General features: G+C 36.9%; 1 protein-coding gene and 1 long non-coding RNA gene across 7 annotated transcripts in view; both read right to left on the bottom strand.

Moving 5' to 3' along the window:
• Positions 1–722: 722 nt before the first annotated feature.
• LOC128249491 (uncharacterized) lies at positions 723–14,893 on the bottom strand. 3 transcript variants are annotated; one of them, XM_089363576.1, is made up of 6 exons: positions 14,612–14,893; positions 14,450–14,495; positions 8,679–8,846; positions 7,676–7,741; positions 4,784–4,864; positions 724–4,105 (listed from the first exon to the last, which is right to left on the bottom strand). In XM_089363576.1, exons 1-6 carry the CDS (start codon positions 14,704–14,706, stop codon positions 4,058–4,060), a joined length of 504 nt encoding a protein of 167 aa, XP_089219702.1. In that variant the 5' UTR covers positions 14,707–14,893; the 3' UTR covers positions 724–4,057. The 3 variants fall into 3 exon arrangements, with proteins under 3 accessions (XP_089219703.1, XP_089219701.1, XP_089219702.1); XM_089363577.1 differs by lacking the exons at positions 14,450–14,495; positions 14,612–14,893 and adding an exon at positions 11,836–12,468 and having other exon boundaries at positions 723–4,105; XM_089363575.1 differs by lacking the exons at positions 14,450–14,495; positions 14,612–14,893 and adding an exon at positions 10,974–11,325 and having other exon boundaries at positions 723–4,105.
• A 6,250-nt stretch (positions 14,894–21,143) lies between these two features.
• The window catches only part of LOC106874105 (uncharacterized), a 14,681-nt gene continuing 8,324 nt past the window's right edge, over positions 21,144–27,500 (bottom strand). For all 4 annotated transcript variants that reach the window (XR_001409964.3, XR_016244436.1, XR_008265592.2 and 1 more), the window contains 2 exons: positions 26,517–26,627; positions 21,144–23,758 (listed from right to left, as the gene is read on the bottom strand). This is a non-coding gene — a long non-coding RNA (uncharacterized LOC106874105). The remainder of the gene's footprint in view (positions 23,759–26,516; positions 26,628–27,500) is intronic.

Below are 27,500 nucleotides of genomic sequence, written 5' to 3'. Positions count from 1 at the left end.
AAAGAAAAAATCAATTGTCACTAATTGTATATATATGTGTGTATGTATGTGGATGCGTGTGTGTGTGTGTGTGTGTGTGTGTATGTATATATAATTTTTAAAATTTTAACTTCAAATGTCTTTTCTAATAATAACGTTTATGACTTGAGATGTTTGTTGTCCTCCGTAGCAAATATATATATATATATATATATATATATATATATATATATATATATATATATATATATACATACATATATATATATATATATATATATATATATATATATATATATATATATATATATATATATATATATATATATATATATATATAAAGGAATACCAAAAATGGGACAAGAACGCAAAACATCCAGACAGTTAGGTGATACAAAAAGGGGACAACAAAACAGACAGACAGACGATACAAAAAACAAGGACGGGTCATTCGGAGTTTTCTTTCCTCAGTCGAGTTCCAATTTCGGCTGGTTATACTCGAGATTGCTCCAATCTGGCCAGCCCCAAAGAATCTAGTGCTCTTAGCTTAGTTTTTCCTTGGGGTTGGCCAGATTGGAGCAATCTCGAGTATAACCAGCCGAAATTGCAAAGATAATCTGGAACTCGACTGAGGAAAGAAAACTCCGAATGACCCGTCCTTATATATATATATATATATATATATATATATATATATATATATATATATATATATATATATATATATATATATATATATATAAAACAGTTTGCATGAAACCGAAAGATTTCTCAATGCTATTTAGTATTCAGCCTGCTCTCCTTCAACAAACGGAAACTTTGAAGACTCATTTTGTCTTTTACCTATTCAAAGAATTCTATTTCTCCGAATAAGTGAAATAAACGGTCGGTGTAAAGAGAGGTAATTCTCACGAGCTAACAATCTTATTCATTACGTACGATTCACGTCTCTTTACATCTATCGCTCGGTCATCCCTTGACACGTATTAATTATTATTACTATTATTATTGATAATTAAGTATTACAGAAATATTGGCAAAGAGTTTATACTCACAACATCGTTAAACTGAAATGATAAATAATGCAATATACATAAAAAAAGAAGAAAGTATTAATTATATACATAAATAAAATGAATATATTTTACAATCAATACAATTTTTAATACAAGCAAATACATTCACGCACACAAACATTACACGCGCGCATACACACATACACACGTAGCATAGTTAAGTATTACATATGGCCTAATTACTAGGATGTTCCAATCGCGATAGCAAGGTCATGATTTCGATTCCCCGGACTGGGCCGCACGTTGTGTTCTTGAGCAATACTCTTCATTTCACGCTGTTCCCATCTACTCTGCTGCAAATCCCTGACACGGATTGGCATCGCGTCTGGGAAGAGGAATGTTGTTGTGCCTGCGGAGCCAGCGAGGTGACACCATTCGAAAGCCACAACAACGTGACCAACGTCTGATGGTTGAGGTGATGCACCGATTCACTGCTATTCAAATAGAGACTGTAAAATATGCCAGGAATGTTAATAGAAATACATTCTCAGTATAATACCGGTCTGAAACAGTTTTAATATAATGTAATTTCAACCTGTTTCAGTTACTTTTACTCGTTGCGGCCATGCTACAGCACCGCCATGAAGAATTTTTTGTCAAATGATTCGAGACTAGCATTTATTGTTTTTAAAGCTTGGTACTTATTCTATCGGACCCTTTTGCCGAGCCAGTAGGTTACATAGACGTAAACACACCAACACCGGTTGTCAAGCGGTACGTGGAGGAAACAAACAAAAGTGTACACACACACACACACACACACACACACACACACACACACACACACACACACACACACACACACACACACACACACACATATACGACAGACTTCTTTAAGTTTACGTCTACCAAATCGTCTGGCAATGGTTTGGTTGGTCCGAGACTTAGAAGAGACATAGCCAAAAGTTCCACGGAGTGGGACTGAACCCGGAACCATGTGGTTGGGAAGCTAACATATTACCACACAGACAATATAATATCCATATTATATTTATCAATCGAATTTCGATATTCATATTGCTTTCAAGTTCGATGTAAGTCGATTACATCGACCCCAGTACTCAACTGGTCACTGTTTTATCGATAGCGACAGGACGAAAGGCTAAGTCGGCTCTGCCGGGATTGGAACTCAGAAAGTAATGACGGATGAAATGCTTCTAAGCATTTCACCTTCTTCGATTTATGGATACGATATAAATATGAGATCAATAAGATATAAATATAATGTAATATCAATATAAAGTCAATGTAAACACGGTTACGTGCGTTAGTGAGTCCGAGAATATTGAAGGTGCGGGATATTAAAGAGAGGAGTTTGCAGAGACACCCAGATAGATAGGTAGATAGATGGACAGACAGACGGGTAGGTAGGTAGGTAGGTAGGTAGGTAGGTAGGCAGACAGGCAGGCAGGCAGGTAGGTAGGTAGGTAGGTAGGTAGGTAGGTAGGTGGGGAAGGAATGGATACCGTGGTTAGTGTGAGGCCGGAGGGAGTTTGGCATAAAAAAGTGTTATGAGTGATGGAAAGGCGAGGGAGTTGATTTCAACTGAGTGAGAGACCAGAACAGAAGCCGTAATGGTAGTGAGAGCAGAGAGAGAGAGAGAGAGAGCAGAGAGAGAGAGAGAGAGAGAGAGAGAGAGAGAGAGAGAGAGAGAGAGAGAGGGAGGGTGGGGTGGAGGCTGGAGAGTGTGTTTGCTAATGATGGTGATCTCAGTGAACTTTCTCTGAACGTGATTCTGAATGTTAACGCGTGCAGCAGCAGTAAACTCCCGGATGTAGGGTCGGGGATCCATCGTGGGCCCCACCTGAGTCTTGTAGAGGGTCGCAGCTAGATCTTCAGTGATAGTACGACACAGCATTTAGAAGTAACTATCGGGGCTGAAGCTGAGTACCACTCATGTTTACTAGGGTGTGTGGTGGGGATGTTTTCTTGATATGAGTGCAACTTGAGATTTTTTTACAGAGATAAGGTTGGCATGGCTTCCCTGGAGGATGGTCCCAAGGTTTCCATTTATGGAATCAAGGAAGGTTTGGTATGTGGTGCCTAGGTTGTGTGAAGATGTTGCATGGTTCGGGAAAAAGTGAAGGATCGTGTTATCTGCATAAGAATAGGCATTACTGAGTGTGGTGGTGGCAAGAAAGGGATTGATGTATAAAAGGAAGTGAGAAAGGGAGGAACAGAACCGAACCCTGAGGGAACACCAGAGTTGATTGAGAGTGGGGAATGAAAGAGCCCCGTCATCACATGCTGTAATAGAGCGATGAAATAGGGAGCTGAGGTCGTGCAGATAACGTCTAAAACTTATCAGCCTCGAACCATTTAAGCTTTTTTCTACTTCATTAAATATCTAAACTTGTGCGTTTATTTGCAATTCTGTTGTTACTTCTAAGTCAGGTCCCTGGTCGAAAAGAACCTTCTTCCCTGTAAAAAGTGACCGAGCACGCCACAGACACGGGAACCCTTAACGTAGTTCTTGGGGAGATTCAGCATGACACAGAATGTGACAAGGCTGTCCCCTTTTGAATTACAGGTACGACTCATTTTCGCTGAGGCAGCAGGTAATTTAGTGTCTTGCTCCAGGAGACAACACGTCGCCTCCGAAATCGAACTCACAACCTAAGCCACATGTTTTCACATAAAATATGGCAGAAGTGAGCAGTCGTTAGGTTTGTAGATGAGTGACTTGCAAAGAATGTGACAATGTACAAACAAATTTGCGGTGGATAAATAAAAGGCTTGCGTATTCGTGTTGGAATATGGGAAGTTGGTCAATTTCACTGTATAGACAGATCTGTCTATGGTGTATAAGAAGGAGAGTTAGTGCAACGCATTAGGATTGAACCATAAGCAAATGTATTGCTATAAAGAAAGCAGATCAGTTTTAATGTATAAGTAGATCTCTATCGCCAGTAAATATAGGAAGGGCAGTTAATCTTGTGCATTGCAATTAAACTGTCGACAATGGTGTCAAGCATAAGCAAGCGGTCAATTATCCATATTTAGAATAAAAGATAAAGAATGAGAAAAACACTTACCGTGCCAAAATACTGAAATATAATAATTAAGAGATTGTAGTATGTATGTGTTTGTATATATATATATATATTCAATCGATCAATGATAATATTACATCAATTTGAAATGAACTGCTCTCCTCAAATGCAGACGACCTGGACGATTAAATGGAGCCGCTTGAAACGGCCGCAATGCACTGATACCTGGATATCCTCGTTACTAATTTGCTTTTTACTCACCTAACTTCGAGCTACGTGGACTATACCGAACTGGCTTGGTGTCTTAATATAAGTACCTAATCCAACTGAATGAAGTCTTTTGACATGTCGTTTTAATCCCCCAGCTGAACGGTAAACCATTCCACAGGTTGCACGCGTTCTGTAGTCAACAATAGCTGTATCATAATTTACAAGGGGTCGATTCCCACGACTACTTTGACGGACAGCCAGGCCTGCATGACTTAAGCATTTCCTCTTACAAATCACACACGTAAAATTCAATACTCCTTCATATATATATATATATATATATATATATATATATATATATATATATATATATATATATATATATATGTATACATAAATATATACATACATGGCTATGCCTTAATATATACACATACACAAACACACATATAACTGAAAGTATAAATAAGATTTATACATAGTAAAATTTCAAAGAGGGAAAAAAGATTTTTCTCAACTTACTTCTGCCAAGTTACAGAATATACAAAATGCAATGACATCCAAGATGCCTGCTAGAAGCGCCAGCTCTACCGGTCTGTTCGCCTGAAACAGAATATTTCATATACATTCATTAATACAAAGACTATATATATACACATATATATATATATACATACATACATACATACATACATACATACATACTATATATATATATATATATATATATATATATATATATATATATATATATATATATATATATATATATATATATATATATATACCGGAGTAAGCACATGAAATGTGCAACAAGGTGGAAAAAAGAGGTAGAGTAATATGCTTTATTTAAAAGCAGCAGAAATATAACAAAAAAACCGTTACTCTGAGTTTCACGTTCCGAACGTGAAACTCAGAGTAACGGTTTTTTTGTTATATTTCTGCTGCTTTTAAATAAAGCATATATATATATATATATATATATATATATATATATATATATATATATATATGTATAGACACACACACACTCCCACGCACACACACAGATGCACACATACATACACACACATACGCACACATACGTACACACCCTCACACATACATACGGTTGCTCTCACACACACACACACCACAAGGACGATCAAAACAACACATACATACTCAGACAAAGAGATATACGCACACTCTCACGTATACACACCTAACATCCCCACCGACACAAAAAACACTCAAACACACACTCATATACACATTCCACAATAAACTCTGGGACCAATAAAAACGGCACACACACACACACACACACACACACACACACACACACACACACACGGACACAAACACACATATATACACACACACATAGAGATGTGCACAAAACCAGTCCCAAAAACCAGTGAACCATGACAGACTGTCACAGACCAACCAAAAATAAAATTTAAAAATCCTTTTTAACTCTTCTTCCCTCCCACCCCAGCTAGCCAGTCATACTGTCTCTTAAGACAGTAAAACATTCCCTCAATATACACAAGAGGAAAAAGCCAGGTCAGTTCCTCTTCAACTTAATTGTCAAAGAATTTGTATAAGAATATGTATATGTATTTTTCCATATGTGTATTTTCACACACTGTTTTTAACATTTTCATTTTAATATCAGAGAATGTGTGATAATCAGTATGTAACAATACAAAGTTCATACAAAGCTTTATACTTTAAATATATTTTATCATCAAAGAATGTATATATGCATCTTAATTCTCGAACTGTTTTTTAACATTTTTTATTATTCTCAAAGACTTTTGATAATCTTTTTCTAAAAAAGTGAAACCGGTTAAGTAAATAAATGTTTTTAAAAAAATAAGTGCATTTTCAAACCTTCTTTCATATATATTTCCACTCGTACGGTATTCCACAACTTTACTTTATTATATATATATATATATATATATATATACATATACATATATATATATATCTGTGTGTGTGTGTGTGTGTGTGTGTGTGTGTGTGTGTGCGTGCGTGTGTCTGTGTGTGTGAAATACATACATATGTGGCAGGCGTGCATAAAGCAAAACGAGAAGGATTCTTCATAAATTGATTAGTTACAGCAACTTACACACGTTTCGTCAAGAGCGACTGTTTGTTAATGTACATTACATAAACAAATAGCATTTGCTAAATCTTCAGAGAAGCATCAATATTCATTCGCAACTTTGCTGGAATAGTGACAGCGTTGCCTTGCCATCAGTGTATCTACTGTATACACACACACACACACACACACACACACACACACACACACACACACACACATATTCAGGATGGTGCAAAAGCAGGTACACAGTAAATATTACATCAATGTTATGATACTTAATTCATTAAAATTATTAGCACATTAAATTAGTCTAATTTTTGATATTCTCAGTGTCTTTAATCATAGTAATACATTTATCATAATTATAATGATATTTTTATCGTAACTTTTATTTTGTGTTAAGAATAAAGAGTATATTACGTGTATATATATATATATCTAGATATTTTTCTTGGGGGTGATCATTGTACAGTTATCGAGGCGTGGTGTAGTACCTGACTGATGAGTTTTAATCTTAGCAAGACGATGCTTTTGTCAATTAATCGTTATAGGCAGCCATTCCATTCCTCCATTACTGTGAACGAGGTCGATCCTCCAGAAAGCTACGGCGTCCGTCTTCTTGGTTTGACTTCGATGAAGGATCTCTCTTGGAACAGTGCCAACAGTGTCAACTGCCAAAAATTTTTCAACTCTCTTCTGTGCTCGCAAATTTCTTATGCCAGAAAGTTTATTGGCAATCAGTCGACTTTGTATTGAATACCGGTGTCTTTAATTCATTGATCGAATTCAGAATCGAGTTGTGAACATGGCGGCCTCCTCTTATTTCTGCTCGGTTGTAGTTTTTGGCTCATCATCGAAATATATCTTCTTTGTATTTTTTTCTAGAAATATTTCTATGGTCATTACTCTGATGAACTCTTTCGTCGAATACCTTCCGTCAACACCTTTAAACGTGTCACCCACTTCTCTTCTCAGGGCGCATCATTTCTCTGTTGAGCTTCCTGTTAGTCATAAGTCTTTTAATGGTGATAGCTTCCTTCCTCCGACTGCTACTCTCTAGAACTCAATACCATCATCTTGGTTTTCTCTGGTCTCTGATATTCAGTCCCTTTAAGTTCTCTGCTAATCAACACAATTTGTAGGTTCCTCCTTTTCCTTCTTTTTAGTACTCTTCACTACACTGGCCTCAAACCTTTATTAGGACAAACTCGTTTGGAAAAGAGAAGAAAAAAAACGATGATGATGATGATGATGATGATGATGATGATGATGATGATGATGATGATGATAATGATGGTGATATGCTCGTTACTTACGTTTTTCACCAGAGATTCCAAGACGCGGAGACCAGTAAAAGTGATGATCATACCGACTATAGTAAGCTGAAAATAAACATATTGAAATGGTAATATCACTGTAAACATCTGCATGTCTGGTAGTAACTCTCTATGTGCCCACACGATATGCTAGAAATGGCAGTAAAGATTCCCCATCTTCAAACTGTATCATCTTACATAAAGGAATGCTGGGGTCTAGTCGGTTTGGCTGCCAGCATCAATTCTGTTCGAATTGATTTCATATTCAGCGTAATGATGCACTTTTAGAGGTTAATTAATGACGTGAAAATCAATAAATAATGAGTTATTAGTAATTAAAGTTTGAAATATTTTGGTAATCTTAGCCAATCGAAAGCCACAGACACATTCATGTCTGTTTCGATAGCAACGAGCGGAACATGAGAACTCTTTTGTCTGCGAGAAAGCAGACGTTGACAAATATACTGAGCATGTAAATTTATGAACTGCTCAACAAAATGTTTCTTTTATTTAATAATATTTGTAACGTGTTGTTCGTCGCACTCACATTAAATTTGTATTGAATGCTTCAAACTATTTGTGTACTCGTTTCTTTTGTCACTGAGGTGGTTGTGAGGTGTGTTAAAAATAACAGCCAAATAAAGTTTTTTTAAAATTATAAATCTTTTAAGTTCGTGCTATCGCATTAAATGCCTATTGAATGCTTCAAACTACAAAACACGTGTTGTTTACAAATATTAACAACAAGTGCTATTTTCGGGACAAAATGTGCAGTCACGCACAAAATGACAACTTCCAAATCCTATTTCCTGGCTGGGTGAAAATGATCAAACTTTAAACCTCTATAACATTTTAGAGATAGATAGACAGAAAGATAGAGAGAGAGAGAGAGAGAGAGAGAGAGAGAGAGAGAGAGAGAGAGAATGAGAGAGAGAGAATGAGAGAGAGAGAGAGAGAGAAAGAGAGAGAGAGAGAGAAAGAGAGAGAGAGAGAGAGAACTTACTAATGAACAACATATCACTGTTCCAATGAAGAGGCGCATCACTTTGACATCGAAACAAGAATAGACAAAAGTGAACAAACCAACCATTACAAGAAACACTCCAGAAACAGCGGAATGTTTGTAAGGGAAGCCGTTATTCGGTGTTGAATTCGCCATCTTGATGGCAATCTGGGGAAAAAAAAAAAGAAAATACAAAACAGCAATTCAGTCAAATTGTAAAACTTGATACTAGTTTTATCTAATACTTGCTTGATTCAATTCCCATACTACCACCTGGAAACAACAGCCAAGCCTATGTCCCACTTATTTCATCGTCCGGTTTAACACCAATTGGCAATCCTTCGGTTTTGATACACGACGTCAATCACCCACAACCTTCCCTCGTGGCAGTATACGAAGTTTCAAACTTGTTTAGTTAAAACAAAAAAAGATAATTTTAAAAAACTGTGAGGCAAACTGAAGAGATCCCCGAGGGATCGCCCATTAACTCATGACCATTGAAGACATTCAGTAAAATTAACTGTGATGCAAGCATATGGACCAAGTGCCCGTTCTAAAGATTATCTCAACCCACTACTCTTCAAAATCCTTGAAAAGGGGCGTTGGATTTGTAGTTCCTTGTTTCACAAATTAACTCAATAAACAAAATGATAAGCAGGATAACGTGAACCGTTACATAATGAAAGTTTAAAAAGTTTTAAGGAGTTGAGGTGCTTAGAATGATCACAGCACTTCTGAATCAGGAGGTGGTGGAAGGGATCAGTCCAGGCTAAACAGTAAACCAGTCACCACTTATTCTCTAGTAGTAGTAGTAGTAGTAGTAGTAGTAGTAGTAGTAGTAGTAGTAGTAGTAGTGATACTAGTAGTAGTGGCGAAACGTGTATGCGGGTACGCATTGTAAAGGTGGGAGTGTCTTCCGAAAATGTTTATTTGCACATCTCCGTGAAAGGAAACGACACAATATTGAAAAGCAAGCAAGATAAGAATTTGAAAAGAATAAGCACCGAGTAACAACAACACATGGACAATAGAGCCCGGATGATTAACGTGAAACCTAAACCATGACCACTCTTTAGTTGTGCATTACTATACAACAAACTCCACCCAAAACTAACACACACACACACTTTATATATATATATATATATATATATATATATATATATATATATATATATATATATATATATATATATATATATATATATGGATGTAAATAACAAGGGGAGTCTCGTCGTTTTCGCCGGTTTGCCTTTAATTTAATTAGATAACAAAGAAGGAGGCAAACCAGCGAAAACGACGCGACTCCCCTTGTTATTTACATCCATTTTCTTCTCGTATATAACCTAAACTACGGCCTACCAACCGAACCACCTGCTATCGTACAACCTTACAAAAGACTGTACCAACCCAGGTAATAACCAGGAACGACTTTGGATTTAATTATCCCTTGGAGGTATTGAACCCCTCTAACTGATACCTACACAATATGAATATATATATATATATATATATATATATATATATATATATGAGATTGCAGATAATATTTCTGAATCTCTTTGATTCTTTAGATGTGCTGGCCTCCTGATAATTAATCGATATTAATTAATATATGACTAATTACCAGATTTTATAATAATATTTTACCCATTGCCCATGTTCTCATACTGAATATATAAGACGCAGTAAATATTTTCTGCGGATATATTCCTGGAATTAGCGCGCCAAAACGAAGATTTTGAATTTTACCATTAAGCTGTAATTAGCAGAACCATATGCACGCGCACCCATGGCGGTGGGCAACTCTGTATACGATTCTGATGATTGCGGTTAAATTACAAATCAGGCTGATGAGGAATAGACAAATGGTAAGAATTTGTTAAATCCGAAACTAGTTCATGTTTAATAATGCTTTTTTAGGTGATTTTAAATGTCTTGCCCGCTCACGTTTTTGGTATGCTGCTATATTTCATGTTGAGAACAATTTAGGTCTTAATAGACACAAGATGTGATCTATTTCTAGCGCATTAATTGTCCACGTTAGTGGTCGACGTTATTTTTTTTTTAAATGTACCTTAATCCCCCGAGATTGCAGATAATATTTCTGAATCGCTTTGATTCTTTAGATGTGCTGGCCTCCTGATAATTAATCGATATTAATTAATATATGACTAATTACCAGATTTTATAATATATATATATATATATATATATATATGTTCACACATCTTCTGTTTCCCAAATCCACTCACATGTCTTCTGCAGATTGGGGATGTAGTAAAAGACCCTTACCCAAGACACATATGCATTCAAGTGCACATCACCACGACCACTTGCCCAAGGTGTCGGTTCCTTAGGAACGAACCCAAAACCACATGGTCGTGAAGAGAGCTTCTTCCAAGCCTCGTTCATATCCTCCACTAAACTTCTACAGGATCCGAGGAGCGGTCTTCCACCAACGAACAACATAATCCAATCAGTGCAATGAATCCCTTTTAGATGACAAGGGCGCAAAGTCGGTCAGCGCTTGACTCATCACTGCGTGTAGGTGGGAGGAAGGAAATCTCCGGAAAAGAGCGTCACTCGAACGACAAGCGCACCTGTTCTTAGTCACTGATGTCTTTGTCGTGGTACAGCAGTCTCACGTCCTATAATACACACAAATTCCAATCTATTGACCCATAATAAACAACGCAGATATTGGCTGGGTATTGTATATATATATATATATATATATATATATATATATATATATATATATACACACACACACACACACATATATATAAGTATTATAGAAAAAGATATAGTATATATCCTATGCAATATTTATCCGTTAAAATAAGGGGATCTTATTAAACAATTCATATTTTATCTGACTTTGTGAATCCTGTATAGTAAGTGACATGTATCTTTAAATAAATAATAACGATTTCTTTATGTAGGTTCTGCAAAAACTCAAAACAACAATTTGGTAGAGACAGGTGGACGAGAGGAAAAGCAACAAAAATAACAACACACACGTTCATACAATACACTCACTTCATAACACAAACACACACACACACCACCACCACGACCACGACCACGACCACGACTACTACTACTACTCCAAATCTGACACTATAGCAATTATTACTCATGTTTTACATACCTGCATACCTCCAACACACGAATTCTAGATCCCTCTCACCAGCACACAGACACAAGCTCGCACACACACACACACACACATGTACACCAGCACTATCGTCTGACGGGTGACACCAATTACTTCTACCAACTCATTGGAAAGCTATTCAGCAACCAGCCAGCCAGCCAGCGTGCCTGCCAACCCAACTAGGCAACCAGCCCGCCCTTCCCCAGTTGACATCGTTCGCTTTAAATGTAAAACGAAAGGGAAGATGTCACCTTGAAGTAAGATTCGAAAGAGTAAAGGTAACGTCAGGGCAGAAGTGGAAATTGTTGCTGTTTCAATAAATAACACGGGTCTCCAAAATGAAGCGTAGAAAACTGTCTCAGAGGGGAAACGAGGAAAGCAGGCTGGTGGTGGAGGGGAACCCACAGGACACTATCAAAGACATATCACAATCATCATCATAGGGGTTTCAAACTTTGGCACAAGGCCAGAAGTTTTTTGGGGGGAGTGGGTGAGGGTGAATCGATTACCTCGACCCTCAGTATTCAACTGGTACTTATAACTGGAACAAGGTGAAATGAAGTGTCTTGCTCAAGAACGAAACATACAGCTCGGACCGGAAATTGAACTCGTTACCTCATGATTGTAAGCCCGACACTCTAACCACTGAGCCATGAGCTTTCATATAATAATAATAATAATAATAATAATAATAATAATAATAATAATAATAATAATAATAATAATAATAATAATGATAATAATAATAATAATGATAATAATAATAATAATAATAATGATAATAATAATAATATTCTTTATTAACCACACAAGGTTTACATTAAGATAAAATCTTTAAGGACGGCACAGGACAAAAGCATTTGAGTGTGTGTGTATGTGCGTATGTGTGTGTGTATGTGTGTGGGTCTGGCGCAACCCTTTCTATTACAGGAACAAGGTTTGAAATTTGGCGAGAAGGAGCCAGTTGATTACACAGCCCTCAGTATTCCACTGGTACTAATTTTTATCGACGCACCGTTCTAAATTCAAATTCCACCGAAGTCGATTTGTCCCTTTCATCCTTTCAAAGCTACTGAAATAACTTCCGACCCCGGGCACTGCGGCTCAAGCACTGGGGTACAAGCACTGGGGTACAAGCACTGGGATCGAAGTATACTACTAGCACCACCGCCAAAATTTAATCCTTGTACCTACAGTAGAAATAATAATAATAATAATAATAATAATAATAATAATAATAATAATAATAATAATAATGATAATAATAGTAATAGTAATAATGATGATGATGATTATGATGATTTCTTTATTGACCCCAAAGGGTTTGCATTAAGAAAAACATTGAAGACGGCATAGTGTGTGTGTGTGTGTGTGCGCGCGTGTGTGTGTGCGCGCGCGTGTGTGTGTGTGTGTGTTATTGTGAGGGTTTTGCGCGTAAACAGGTATAACGAAAAAAAAAATAGTAAAACATTTTAACGATGAGTATTCCTGAATAGAGAGGAGAACTTCGAGGGTTAACAGTAAGGGTTTACAAAATTGGAGTGAGGACGGCAGAGGTCGAAGCAACAGAACATGTTCTAAAGTTATAAAAAGGGATGTAAACAATAAACAAAAGCAAAAGGAAGAAATAATTCAATGAAGGAACGATTCCCCAAAAGGGGAGACTTTCGGGGTCTGCTTGTGGAAACGCCAGAAAACCTAAGTGACCCTGACCACTAGGACAAGTGCCCTCTCCTCCTCACCCTCATCCCTCAATTACAGCCGCATACTCATCGCAGAACCCTTTCATTCGGACCGACCTTTCAACAAATTTTGCTCGAAGGCAGGACTTACCTCGCTACACTCGCTCTCTTTCTTTTTATTGACCACAGGGGCCTCAGACTACATCAGGGGCCTCAGACAACATCAGGGGCCTCAGACAACATCAGGGGCCTCAGACATACATAAAAGATGGTGTTTACACCAATCAAAAGCGAAACAATAAGAATAAAACAAAAGATATAAAAATAGGATTCAGAAAAATAAAGATATATTTATATAAAGAGAGCCGTCTTCCTAGTTTTGACATAAGATTAGCAATTTGAGGGGAGGGGGTCAGTCAATCACATCGACCCCAGTATTCAACTGGTACTTATTTTATCAAACTTGAAAGAATGAAAGGTAAAGTCGACCTCGGCGGAATTGAACTCAGAACGTAAAGCCGAAAGAAATACCTCTAAACATTTTGTCCGACGACCCCAGTGTCCGACTGGTACTTAATTTACCGACCCCGAAAGAATGAAAGACAAAGTCGACCTCGGCGGAATTTGAACTCAGAATGTAGCGACAGGCGAAATACTGCTAGCTCGCCGCCTTAAATAAATAAATAAATAAATAAATAAATAAATAAATAACAACAATAATAATAATAATAATAATAATAATAATAATAATAATAATAATAATAATAATAATAATAATAATAATAATAATAATAATAATAATAATAATAATCCTTTCTACTATTGGCACAAAAGCCGCGACGTATTTTGCCGACGCTCGAATGGTTCTCCCAATCTGGCGATGAAAAAGAACGATGTTGATAGATAAAGAAATGTTTGCCTCTCACCTGTTTTATACTTCTAAATAGATAACTAGATAGATGTATATATACATATACACATTTACATATATATATATATATATATATATATATATATATATATATATATATATATATATATATATATATATATATATGTATGTATATATGTATATATAAATATATCCAAATACGATACTGCTAAGTTTGAAATCCAAACACTCGGTAGGGAGATCTAAGTTTATATATACGCAGTTCGACTGTGTAAATGTAACTGCATACATAGACTGTGGAGAGTTCAATTTTTATTGCAGTTGGTGGTTAAATGTGTATGTGTGTGTGTATGTGTGTGTGTGTATGTGCGAACGTGTATGCCTGTCTATATTAATTTAAATATGCGTATGTATATTTCTGTATAAGTGTGTATAAATATGGATATGCATATATGTAAATATGTGTGAACGAATATATGTAGGTAACTATATATAAGTACGTATTTTTATAGGCATGTATGTACGAATGTGGGTGTATGTGTGTGTGTGTGTATATATATATATATATATATATATATATATATATATATATATATTTATTTATATACGTCCATATACCTATGTAGTTAGTAACAAATGTATTTATGTATATATTTTGTCGTGTAGGAACTATAGACTTCTGTGTGTGTGTGTGTGTGTGTGTGTGTGTGTGTGTGTGTCTGTGTGTGTTGCGGTTGAATGTGTATGTTGTGTTTCTATGTATGCGACCTGAGTGTGTTGTACGTGTATGTATGTATGTATGTATGCATGTATGTATGTATGTGTGTGTGTGGAATGTGCCCGCGTGTGTATATATATGTATGTGGGTGCGGATGTGTGTGATGTGCCACTCCCTGTCCACTCTTTGTTAATGCTCGCTTCAAACAGGTTTATCAACTCGAGAAAAAATATCCTATTTCGTTTATTGCTCCATAGTAGTAGTAGTAGTAGTAGTAGTAGCAGCAGCAGCAGCAGCAGCAGCAGTGGTGGTAGTGGTAGTAGTAGTAGTAGTACCGGTGGTGGTAGTGGAAGTAGGAATCATTGTTGTACGCACTCGTACTTATAATCTATATATACATAAGCAGATATTTACATACATACATACATACATACATACATATATATATATATATATATATATATATATATATATATATATATACTCTCTCTCTCTCTTTTACTCTTTTACTTGTTTCAGTCATTTGACTGCGGCCATGCTGGGGCACCGCCTTTAGTCGAGCAAATCGACCCCAGCCTTGTTCTTATTCTATCGGTCTCTTTTTGCCGAACCGCTAAGTTACGGGAACGTAAATACACCAGCATCGGTTGCTCTGCACAGATCCCAGATCAAAATTCCCCAAAACAGAAAAATAGCATTCAGCCAGCACATCGACATTTGCGCCAATACAGACCCCTCTTGAACGTGTCTACAACAAACGACATATCCACCACGGCCTTAGAATGACACAAACACACACGCAAATATTAAAAATGACACACTCAAGCGATTCCCAAGAATTCATTAAAAGACAGTCGCAATCACTGTTATAATCCATAACGAACCACTTTTAGACCATTTAACATCTTACTACTATCATACCACCTACATTCCTTCTTCTTCTTCTTCTTCTTCTTCTTCTTCCCTACCAAGAATTCACAACGACTTCGAACACACAACGAGTAAACAAGAGAGACAGAAACAAGCAGTAACAAGGAAAATGCCCCTTGTATTTGGACACTATGCAGATATTCTTTTAGAAAACTTTTCTTAATAATAATAATACCAGGTAGTGGCTCTCATGGCTTCTGATCTTAACTGATTGGAAGTGTTATCATGTACATTGTTTTGTCTTCGTATAAAAGATGGGCTACAGCAAATATTCTGCTTAATACCACAGATTTGCTTGTCACTTATTTGACCTTAACCAGTTGAGCATGTCCCTTGGTGGTTGATCATATGTGCATCTCTGATCACAAGCAGAAGTAGTTGGGTGGCGTCATAGCCATGTGTTGAGAGGACTTCTTTGGGGTTTGAATAATTCACCTCTGGAAACATGGGTGTTTTTTTTCTACATTCTTTAACAACCCTTATTCAAGGACCAGTTGAGCGGGATCGGCTACTAGACATGTACAAAATTCTAACTGGGCCCCCACCTGCAAGGTCATGCATTGTTTATCTTGATATGAGATCACCATGTTGCGCACATATGGTTGTGATGCACGTGCCTGGTGTACCCTTATCAGACGGGTAGTCATGATGGGTATAATGGGCTTCGTATATTTTACCCCAGTGTCACTTTGATGGCACGCACTTGTCTCTCACTCAATAATAATAATGATTTCATTTATTTGTCACAAGGGCGAAGGATGGTGGGGGGGGGGGCAAAACATTGACAGACATAAAGTGGGAGGGGGTTTACATATAATAATGAAATGATAAAAAAATAATAAGAATCGACGGTATACAGCGGAAACAAGGGACGTGCGCATAGCATTGAAAGGTAAAAAAGAAGGAGAAGATGATAGAGATGTGGCCCTCCTGATACAGGATGACCTTTAGGGATAATCGAGGAACTCCACTGTCTGAGATTTCCTTGAAACCCTAGGAGCAAGTGTCCTCTCCAATTCCCTTTCTCCGACTCACAGGTCTACACTTAGAGAGGTAGCATCAACTCTTGCCATTTTCGCAACTTTCACCCACATTTCAATAAACTCACTCGAGGACAGCACTTCTCTCTCCACTCTCACTTCAAGTGAAACTTGAAAAGGTCAATGAGATCTCTAACAATGAGGAATCTATCTGTCCTCATGCCTTTCAGCCTTGTCCACCAAACAACCTCTTTCGCCACAACCACCAGGCAAAGGAAAACTGCCTTGCCTGCCCGATTGAAGGAGGGCGGCGGTGCGATCATCACTACAGACTCGGCCGACAGACTGATCCTTCCCACACGTGACAGCAGCTGTTAGACATAACCCTACAAGTCAGTAATGCCTGGACACTGAACAAGTGCGAGCAGAACGGTTTCATCACTCTGCGTGCACCTCGGACAAGTCCGCCTGACAGCACATCCATGCCTGTAGCACTGCCAGATCAAGGACATCTGGAAACTATCAAGGAGAGTTCCCGACCGGAAAGTCCTCCGCTACCGACTAGCCAGTCCGTTGTCGTCGGTGCACAGAGTCTCCCCGAGAATGTCGTCGCACTTCCCCGCCACCAATCCTTTATAAATTTCTAAAGCGGACCATTCCCCGATCGCATTGCCCGACTGGTTGAGGGTTGTGACCGCCTGACGACATTCTAGGGGCCAGGCGCCCAGTCCCGGTCTTTTCTTCACCCAGGACTGCAGCTCCGTCAAGGAGACGAGCTGCGGAAAGACGATCCACACAAACGGAGCCCGCATACGCTCATCTTTTACTAAAGACACAAGGCGTGCAAGTTCGGGGGAGGAATTAAGCCGATAACATCGACCCGAGAGTTCAATTTGTACTTAATTTATCGACCCCGAAAGGATGAAAGGAAAAGTTGATCTCGGCAACATTTGAACTCAGAATGTAAAGACGGATGAAATACTGTTAAGCATTTTGCCCGGCGTGCTAAGTAATAATAATAATAATAATAATAATAATAATAATAATAACAACAACAACAACAACAACAACAACAACAATAATAATAATAATAATAATAATAATAATAATAATAATCCTTTCTACTGGATGCACAAGACCTCAAATTTTGGGGAAGCTATTAAGTCGATTACATCGACCGCCACCTCCATCACTGCTGCCGCCGCCGCTGCCGCCTCTCTCTCCCTCTTTTTCTCTCTTCGTCTTTTACTCTCTTCCTCTTTTTCTTTCTCCCTCTTTCTGTCTCACTGTTCGCTTTATCTTCTTTTTCTCTCTCCTTTTCCTTTCTCCTTCTTTCACTCATTTTACCCTTCACCTAATCACGTGACAGCAATACAGTTACGTTCCTCTACCTCACGTCACGAACGCTCTCCCTCTTTTTATGTCTCCCGCTTTTCTTTCTCCTTCTTCTCTAATCACGTGAAAGCGTTACCGACGGGCTAAGTAACCGAATGACAAACAGAATTATCATAAGACTGTAATGTTTAGAAAGACCATCTGCTCATTTGTACCAAAAATTTGGGCTAGTAAGGGAAAATCATGTTTTTGGTTCAATGTAAACCTCTAATGAATGGCCAGTGATAAGTTTTCGGGGTACCCAACAGGTTTGCCAATTTCCTTTCTCTGATAAAATTGACCGACTCCCTTCTGGTAGAGGGAATATCGATGAAGGTGTATATTGATATACTACTAATAATTTTTCCTCTTTCAGCTTTGTATTGTGAATATTACCCTAAATTTTCTTGACCATGGCTTCTAGACGATGCAAAAATTCACCAGATTATTTATGTTATGTGTATGAATACTCTGTTGAGACAAAGCATATATCACGTAAAATCGTGAAAAGTGCCAAAAACTGGATTGCTTACAGACTCTACTTTGGAGTGAATTTGGGTGACACAAGGAATATGTGGAGGTCGTCGATCAAATTTAGAATGATGGTTAAGAGGTGCAAGAAGACTCATGCCCTTTGCTATTCCAAGAGAACCGAAAAAGACCATCACGATGGTTGCTATTATTGCATGATTGACATAACGAAGTACAGGAAAGTTAAAACAAGACAAGCATTTCAGTATCCCAGTATAGCTTCTTCCATTGCAACTGTACCACTTGGTGACAAGTTACTGGTACCACGACGACCAGAAAATGCAAGAAAATCCCATTACAATGCTTAAAATAAATTGAAACTTCATAAACTAAATAAAATAATCAAAATTCAAAGGTTAAAAGCATTTCGCTCAGTTTTCTTTCATTGTTATGATTACTAATAAAGCTCATATCATGGTTCAAGTTATTATATGCAAACGTTTTATCTTGTCAGGTAGAAGATGATATGGAAGTGTCACCAGGAGAGTCTGAAGGGCGTAACAGCCAAGAAATAGATGATGCGTTCGAACCAAGAATGAGTGCCTGCCCACACATTCCAAATCAACGTGAACTGGGTGATCTTATCAGGGACTTAGGGTTCACCAAGTCAGAAGCTGAACTTTTAGCATCCAGGCTGAAGGAATGGAATTTAATGGGGTGAGGACTGCAAATCAACAGTGTACAAGAAACGACAGGAGGAATTTGAAGTATATTTTGATATTTGTGAAGGTCTCTGTTTCTGCAAAGATACAAATGGATTGTTTGCAGCTATTGGAATTGATTATGAGACAAAAAAAAAACAAAAAAAAAAAACGAAACAAAAAACAAAGAGGCGACTTTTCATAGACAACCCCGCAAGAAGCCTCAAAGCAGTTTTACTGCACAATGAACATCAGTATCTATTTCTGCCTATCGCATACTCTGAACAGATGAAGGAAGAATATGAAATTGTCAAAAAGTGTCTTAAGAAAGTAAACTACGCAGACTCTGTGTGGGATGTTTGTGGTGATTTCACGATGCTTGTCTTCTTGCTCGGATTGCAATGTGGATACACAAAATATTTGAGCTTTCTTTGCCTATGGGACAGCAGAGCTGATGATAGAGATTACCGGAAGGTTGAGTGTCCTCCACGAACTGACATGCAGCCAGGGAAGGAAAATATTATAAGACAACCCCTTTTAGGGCCTGGCAAGGCTTTGTTACCTCCACTTCACACAAAACCGAGTTCGGTCAAATAGTCTGCGAAGCCGTTAAATCATGGCGAAGAAACATTTCGAGAAATTCGTTTACGTTTTTCTAAAAGTGGAATTTTTACTGGAGCGCAAATAAGGACAATGTTGAGGTCAGAGACCCTTGAAAAGCTAATGAGTGACATCGAAAGAGAGGCACAGTGTGCATGTGGCATAGTTCATGGTTTCCTAAGTAACAACGAAGATCCCAACAACAAGTAGCTGGTGGAAAAGCTTATTGAGAGTTTTAAAAAGTTAGGCTGTCGAATGTCCTCAAAGGTGTAGTTTTTGCATTCACATTTAGACTGAAAACTCAGGTCAAGTCAATGAGGAGCATGGGGAGAGATTCCATCAGGACATTGCTACAATAGAGGACAAAGAGATACAAAGGAAGATGGGACACTGCCAAAATGGGAGACTATACATGGTGACTGACCCTTAAAGATAAAGGGGTCCACAGGAGCAAATCACGATAGTTTATGTATTTCTTGTATAATCTCAGCATGTTTTGTTTAGCTTCAAGTGAAACGCAAAAATGATTCCCAAAATATTATTTTCTACTCTAGGCACAAGGACCGAAATTTTTGGTCGACCCCAGTACGCAACTGGTACTTAATTTATTGACCCCGAAAGGATGAAAGGCAAAGTCGACCTCGGCGGAAGAAGCCAATAATATTACTTGATTGATAATGTCGCACAATATGAATAAAGGTCAATAAAGCAGAACCGGAACGAAGTAATTTTTTCTTACAATATAAAACCATGATTATCTCTTAAAATGTCGGTGGTTGGCGAAGTCTGAGGGTATTTTTGAAATCAAGAGGGGAAGAAAAAACACACCAAGAAACGTTGCGAGAATAAAAAACAAAAAAAGTTTTTAATCGTCGTAGATACTACGTTTCAAACAAAAGATGGCTTGACCTGAGATTAAACAATAACAACAACAATAATAAACAAACACGAGAATAATTTTTGTTTTTATATGTCTTTAATCCATAACTACTAAACTTTGTCGTTATAATTGTTCCATTCAAAATCGAAAACGCTGGGTTTATTCTTGACTGTTGACAAAATATATAGGATGAATTGTGAAGAAAGAAAAGGTTTTTGCAACATATATTACACACACACGCATGCACAAACATGCACGCACACACACTTACATACATACATGCACAGACGCAGACACACACACGCTATGTGCTCTGTCTTACTCTTCCTTTCTCCAGCTATCGCTCAGTCTCTCCATCGCGTTTGTGGTTCTGAGTTAGTTTAACTCTTATCATTAGCAAAAGCGGACCGTTTGTCACCTTTGTGACCTCTCTCTCTATATATATATGTATATGTATATATATATATATATATATATATATGTGTGTGTGTGTGTGTGTGTGTGTGTGTGTGTGTGCGTATGTGTGTGTGCGTGTATATATATATATATATGTATATATTGATATATAGAAATATATACTTATATAGGTGTGCGTACAGAGACAAAGAAGGAGACACACACACACACACACACACACACACACACACACATATATATATATATATATATATATATATATATACATATATACATATATATTCATTTAAAATGCAGAGATGCCTATAATAGGACATCTACTCGCTAGAAATAGCAGCAAAATACTATATACCACAACAAATTAGGGATAATTTCGAAAGGAAATGAAAAAAAAAACTTTTACCAATCTATATTCTGTACCATGGTTTCAAGTCAATTTAAGTAAGATAAAATTTATATATCTTACAAGGTCGGACTATCATCAGCAGAAATGACCAGACAACATATGAAGCACGAGTCAATAAGCAGCATGGTTCGTGTTCCTATGTCTAATTTTTCAAAATATACCGCGTATTTGCGGTTTACTTAATCGGCAGCAAATACAAAAATGCCGAAATTCTTTCAGAAAATTATCCAAAAAGAATTTTATCATTATTAATAAATTATAGGGTAGCAAAAAAAAAAATTTTAGAAATTTTATTTACCACTCGCTAGACCACTGGTGGTAAATAAAATTTCTAAAATTTTTTTTTTTTGCTACCCTATAATTTATTAATATATACATATATATATATATTCATAATATATCTTTATCTATCTGTCTGTATCTATCTATTTGTTTATATATATATATATCAATATGTGACCGCATGTGTATCGTTGGCGATTTTCTTTCTTTGTCTCCCTTCTTTGGACTATTTATATATTTCTGATGAAGAGCTCCGCTCGAAATGTGAAATCCTCTTTCTTTTCATTCCTTTCCTGAGCGTTCAATAACACAGTACTTATTCCACGTCCTCGCGTTGTTGTTTTTTCTTGCTTGTTCATGTTTAGATTGACTATCTATCTATCTATCTATCTATCTATCTATCTATCTATCTATCTATCTATCTATTTATATATATATATATATATATATATATATATATATATATATATATATATATATATATATATATATATATATATATATATATATATATGTATGTATGTATGTATGTATGTATGTATGTATATATATATATATATGTATATATGTGTGTGTATAAATGTATGTATATATACTCTACTTATGTCTAATTATACACATGTATGTGTGTGGGTGTGTTGTACATCTAAAGCATGATACATCAATATAGATTTACTATTTGTTTCTTCCTTTCGTCACATACATATCCATATATGACCCCCACACATGACATGTATATATCTGACCCTCGTTATCATATCTCAACCACCAGCAAACTTATTCTCCCATTCTTCTATCTAACAACCCACCCAACACCTTTTAATTAATCATTCATCCGTTCATTCACCCACCCGTCCGGGCATCCACCCATACATCCATTCTCCCTCTCATCCCACCCGCACATCCATCCGTCCATTCAAGCGTTCATCTACCCATTCAATGAATCACTCATTCCTTCCTTCCATCCTCCATTGCATTCGCCCTCCCCCATTCGTTCGTCCGTTCGTTCGTTCGTTCGTTCGTTCGTTCGTTCGTTCCTTCCTTCCTTCCTTCCTTCCTTTATTCATTCATTCATTCACCCATTTCGTGATAAATAAATGCATGACATTACAATTTCGTTTTGTCACGAAGAACTTAAAGAATTCACCAGAACGATTTTGGGAACGAAATACTTTAGTGCAGATAAAATTTCTTAGTAATTCACGAAAGAAAAATTGAAATAAAAGCAGTTAAGATATATTTAAAACGATTAAAGATCATACAAATGTTAAAAGCAAAAGAAAAAGATTATATATATATATACGTACATATATATGTGTGTGTATATATATATATATATATATATATATATATATATATATATATATATATATATATATATATATATACACGTATATACATATAAGTATATATGTGTGTGTGTGTGTGTGTGTGTGTGTGTGTTAATGAAAATTTAAGTAAAGCATCAGAATATGCTTTTTACTGTTGTTGGAGGCCATGATGGTTTTACGCTCTGGCCGGCGGAGTTTCAATGGTGGTTGTCACAGTTTTTGTGTGAGTTGCCGTCGTTGTCGTTGTGTGGATCTGTGGAAGATAAAAAATTGAAAACAAAACACCAGTTAAATATACTGAAAAGAGAAACCAACTAAATGCATAAATTGTCAAGTTACAAATGGGTCAACAGCTTAACAGATTGATGGAGCGATACACTGATGCATATGTACACATTCATACATGCATAAATATTTCATCAATGAGATATCTCATTTATTTTCCACAAGTAAGCTCTGCTGACGGGGAAAAGCCATTGATCAAATCCAGAAATTGATCAATCCAGAGTTATCTATATTGTTATGGATTTGCGTTACCTTGTTCCCTCGATTTTAACACGAGTATAACTCTGTGATGTATATATATATATATATATATATATATATATATATATATACACACTATTGTGTCAGGGGCGAGTCATTCTCTTTTGGTGCCTTATAATCTAACACACACACCGGTAAAATTTCCACTTATTTCTTTTTTATTTTTCTAAAATTTTCGTTGCGTCTTTCAACTGTTGAATGACTCTCTCCAGCCAACAGAATATGCTTCAGCACACGAACTCACATAAAGAATCTTGCAAACCAAATCCCAAAACGAAATATATATATGTATATATATAATTATATATATATATATATATATATATATATATGTGTGTGTGTATGTGTGTATATATGTATATATATATATATATATATATATATGTATATACATATACATATATATATATATAATTATATGTATATAATTTCATATATATATATATATATTAAGCAAGACGTAAGTTAGAGGTTATGCAACCATTTAGAGGATAGGTGTACCTGTAGGCACTCCTGGTGTATTACCTCACTCTGTATAGTCCTAGATATAAGGTATACCGTGTTTTAAGTATATAGAAGAAATGGAGTAAGAATTAACAATGAGAAGTGGATAATTGATGTTAAAAAGTCATTATTTAATTGTAATTCGGAAACATTTACAGCTGTTTCTGTTTATCAAATCGGAGTAAATTTGCATTTATCTCGTTACATTTAACAAACATCTTCAGAATGATTTTAGAGGGAAATAAACGAAAGGCACAGAAAAAGAAAAAGGGAAAAAAGTTCGTTAAGTCTTTAGGCTTACATTTTAGTGACTTATTGGGTTCCACGTGTTTGTAGTTCCCTTTATTAGCTGTATGGGGCAGTAAGTGGGGACAATGACTTTTTGACCGGCGGTGTTGGCCGAAGGAGTTATACCTAATAACAACACCGGATATCTCCACCAGCTATATACCAACACTAGCGCTGCTGAGGGTAATATTCTCTGGGAACACATAAAAGCTTTTTTCAGAATTATTTACTTTGACTTGTTATTATCTCATATCTGATTAGCCTGTTATTACGTAACATGCTTCACGATTTTAGTATACATACCTTATTAGTATTTCCTTCTAAGTTCTATATACTCTGGGAACGTATTACAGCCCTTTTCGGCGCTACTTTATTTGAATTCTTACTATCGGATAATTTATTTCATGGTATTACATGACTGGCTTCACAATTTGGGTATTCATAACTTATTAGGAATTCCTAAAAACAAGATCCTGTGTAAGACACTTCAGTGTTCTCTGTAAACGCACAGAAACCGTTTTAAGGGCTACATACTTTGTATTGTTCTTACTGGATTAGCGAAACAATTATGAGAACGGAACCAAGGGATAAGCCCCACTTTTCCAGGAATTACGAGGTACGTCAGCTAGTATATACATATGTATAATGTATGTATGTATGTATATATATATATATATATATATATTTGTGTATATATATATATATGATTATTACCATCAGTTAACGTTCATTTTCCATGCTGGTATGGGTTGGGTAGTTTGACGGGATCCATCAAACTATAGGACTGCATTGAGCTCCTATATCTCCTTTCTGCTGACGAACCACTGAATTTGCTCTACAATAAGACACCTGTTTCTTTCCTGTTATCATATTTTCGCCTCTCATCACTTGGCACAGACCACATTCCTCAAATCTACCCCAACCCAGCCATTCTCACCTAAGCAGTCTTGTCTTGTATCTTACCTGGCAACCTCACTAGTGCTGGTGTCCTGAGAAAAGCAATAAACAAACATCAAGTAAACTTCGTAAAATGGTTGGCGTTAAGAAGGACGGCCAGGTGTGGACATTGGAGCTGTGCACAATCTCCTGGCTCGCCGGATCCAGTGGAATCGTCCAACCCATGCTAGTATGGAATGCAAATTTTAAATGATGATAAAGAGGAGGAGGAGGAGTTCTGAAAATAAAGAAGCAGTCAGGACCATGGACATGTGAAATGATAGACATTGTTTCTTTTAGTCCAAAGCATTTTGAGTTCGGATCCTACTTCCTGTGATTAGAGAACATGCATCTTTTGGGACCTGGCAAAAACAGTGATGTGTGCTTGGGTATTCCTTAAGCAAGTATCTCAGTAACTTCAGCTTATACCAGCAGAAAAATCAAGTGGATTTGAAATTTGTGCGTGCACGCGCGTGTCAGTGTGTGTGTGTGTGTGTGTGTGTGTGTGTGTGTGTGTGTGTGTGTGTGTGTGTGTGTGTGTGTGTGTATGCGTGCGCGTGCGTGCGTGCGTGTGTGTTTGGGATATAGTACATACCCTCTGCTGAAAACAACAATGTGTCTTTAAAATCGTAACAATAAAATGGTAAAAAACGAGTAATCGCCTGCTGAAAGAAAGTATACGATTTATAATTACACCTGGAGATACAGACTATAGATAGCTTTAGGTGGATACTTACAGCGTGTGTGTGACAACGGTAAACGATGTATAAAAGTAAGCCTAAAGTGAGCATAACAAGCAGAAGCAGCAGCACGGAGATGATGCTCAAAGCTAGAATGGTTTCCAACTGCTGTCAAATAAGAAACAAGTAATATACAATAAAAATATACTGAGAAAAAAGAGAAAGCTATGCTGTAAAAGATACATACATACAACTGGGGGGTGGGGGTGGGGCAATCAGTCCCTTGTTAAATGACAGCAGAGGGAATTATATCAAAATACAGACAGTTAAACAGAGTAGGTGTTTGCATTGATCACGAACACAGAACTATACCACCATTTGATTCCAAGATTGTTGGCAGTTACGTGCCTCAGTGAGACCACACCTTGGTCCACTGCATCACAGTGCTTCGCCTCCTTACTGCGAGGTGGACCAAACAAAAATCTTGACAGTTAAGTCTCACGGTCGTAGATATGATATAGTGCAGTGGTTCTCGAACTTTTCAAAAGAATTTTACATGCCGGGTCCCCTTACACGTTTTTCGATAATTCGTGGTCTCCTATAAAATGCAGGATAATTAACATGGAAAAATGACATACACCGTAATTTCGAGACTATGAATTTGTATGAGAATGGTTATCTGGCAAAGGACAAAATCATGTGGGAACATGCAACGGTGAGGATAACGATGGCGGGAGACATGCAAACATGTGGATTGCAATAGTGGAATGGTGAATCATGTGAACGTACAATACCGACGGCATATTTACCATCGGCCAATCACCCATGTTGTACCACAAGTATGATTAGCAAATGAGTGTGCAGAAGAGGCGCAGGGTTTTGAGGTCAACGACACAAAAGCTGTCTCCCCATCCGGTAAGGAGTTAATTCACTAGTAAGGGCTCGGACGTCGTTCTTTAAATAATTTTCACAAACTTAACGTACACGCATAAACACGCACGTAAACACACACACACACACACACACACACACACACACACA

This window comes from Octopus bimaculoides, chromosome 15 (genome assembly GCF_046866305.1).
Source record: "Octopus bimaculoides isolate indiv1 chromosome 15, ASM4686630v1, whole genome shotgun sequence".
Classification (NCBI taxonomy): Eukaryota; Metazoa; Mollusca; class Cephalopoda; order Octopoda; family Octopodidae; genus Octopus; species Octopus bimaculoides.
The sequence above is the reverse complement of the archived record's forward strand: the minus strand, read 5'-3'. Positions and strand labels throughout refer to the sequence as shown.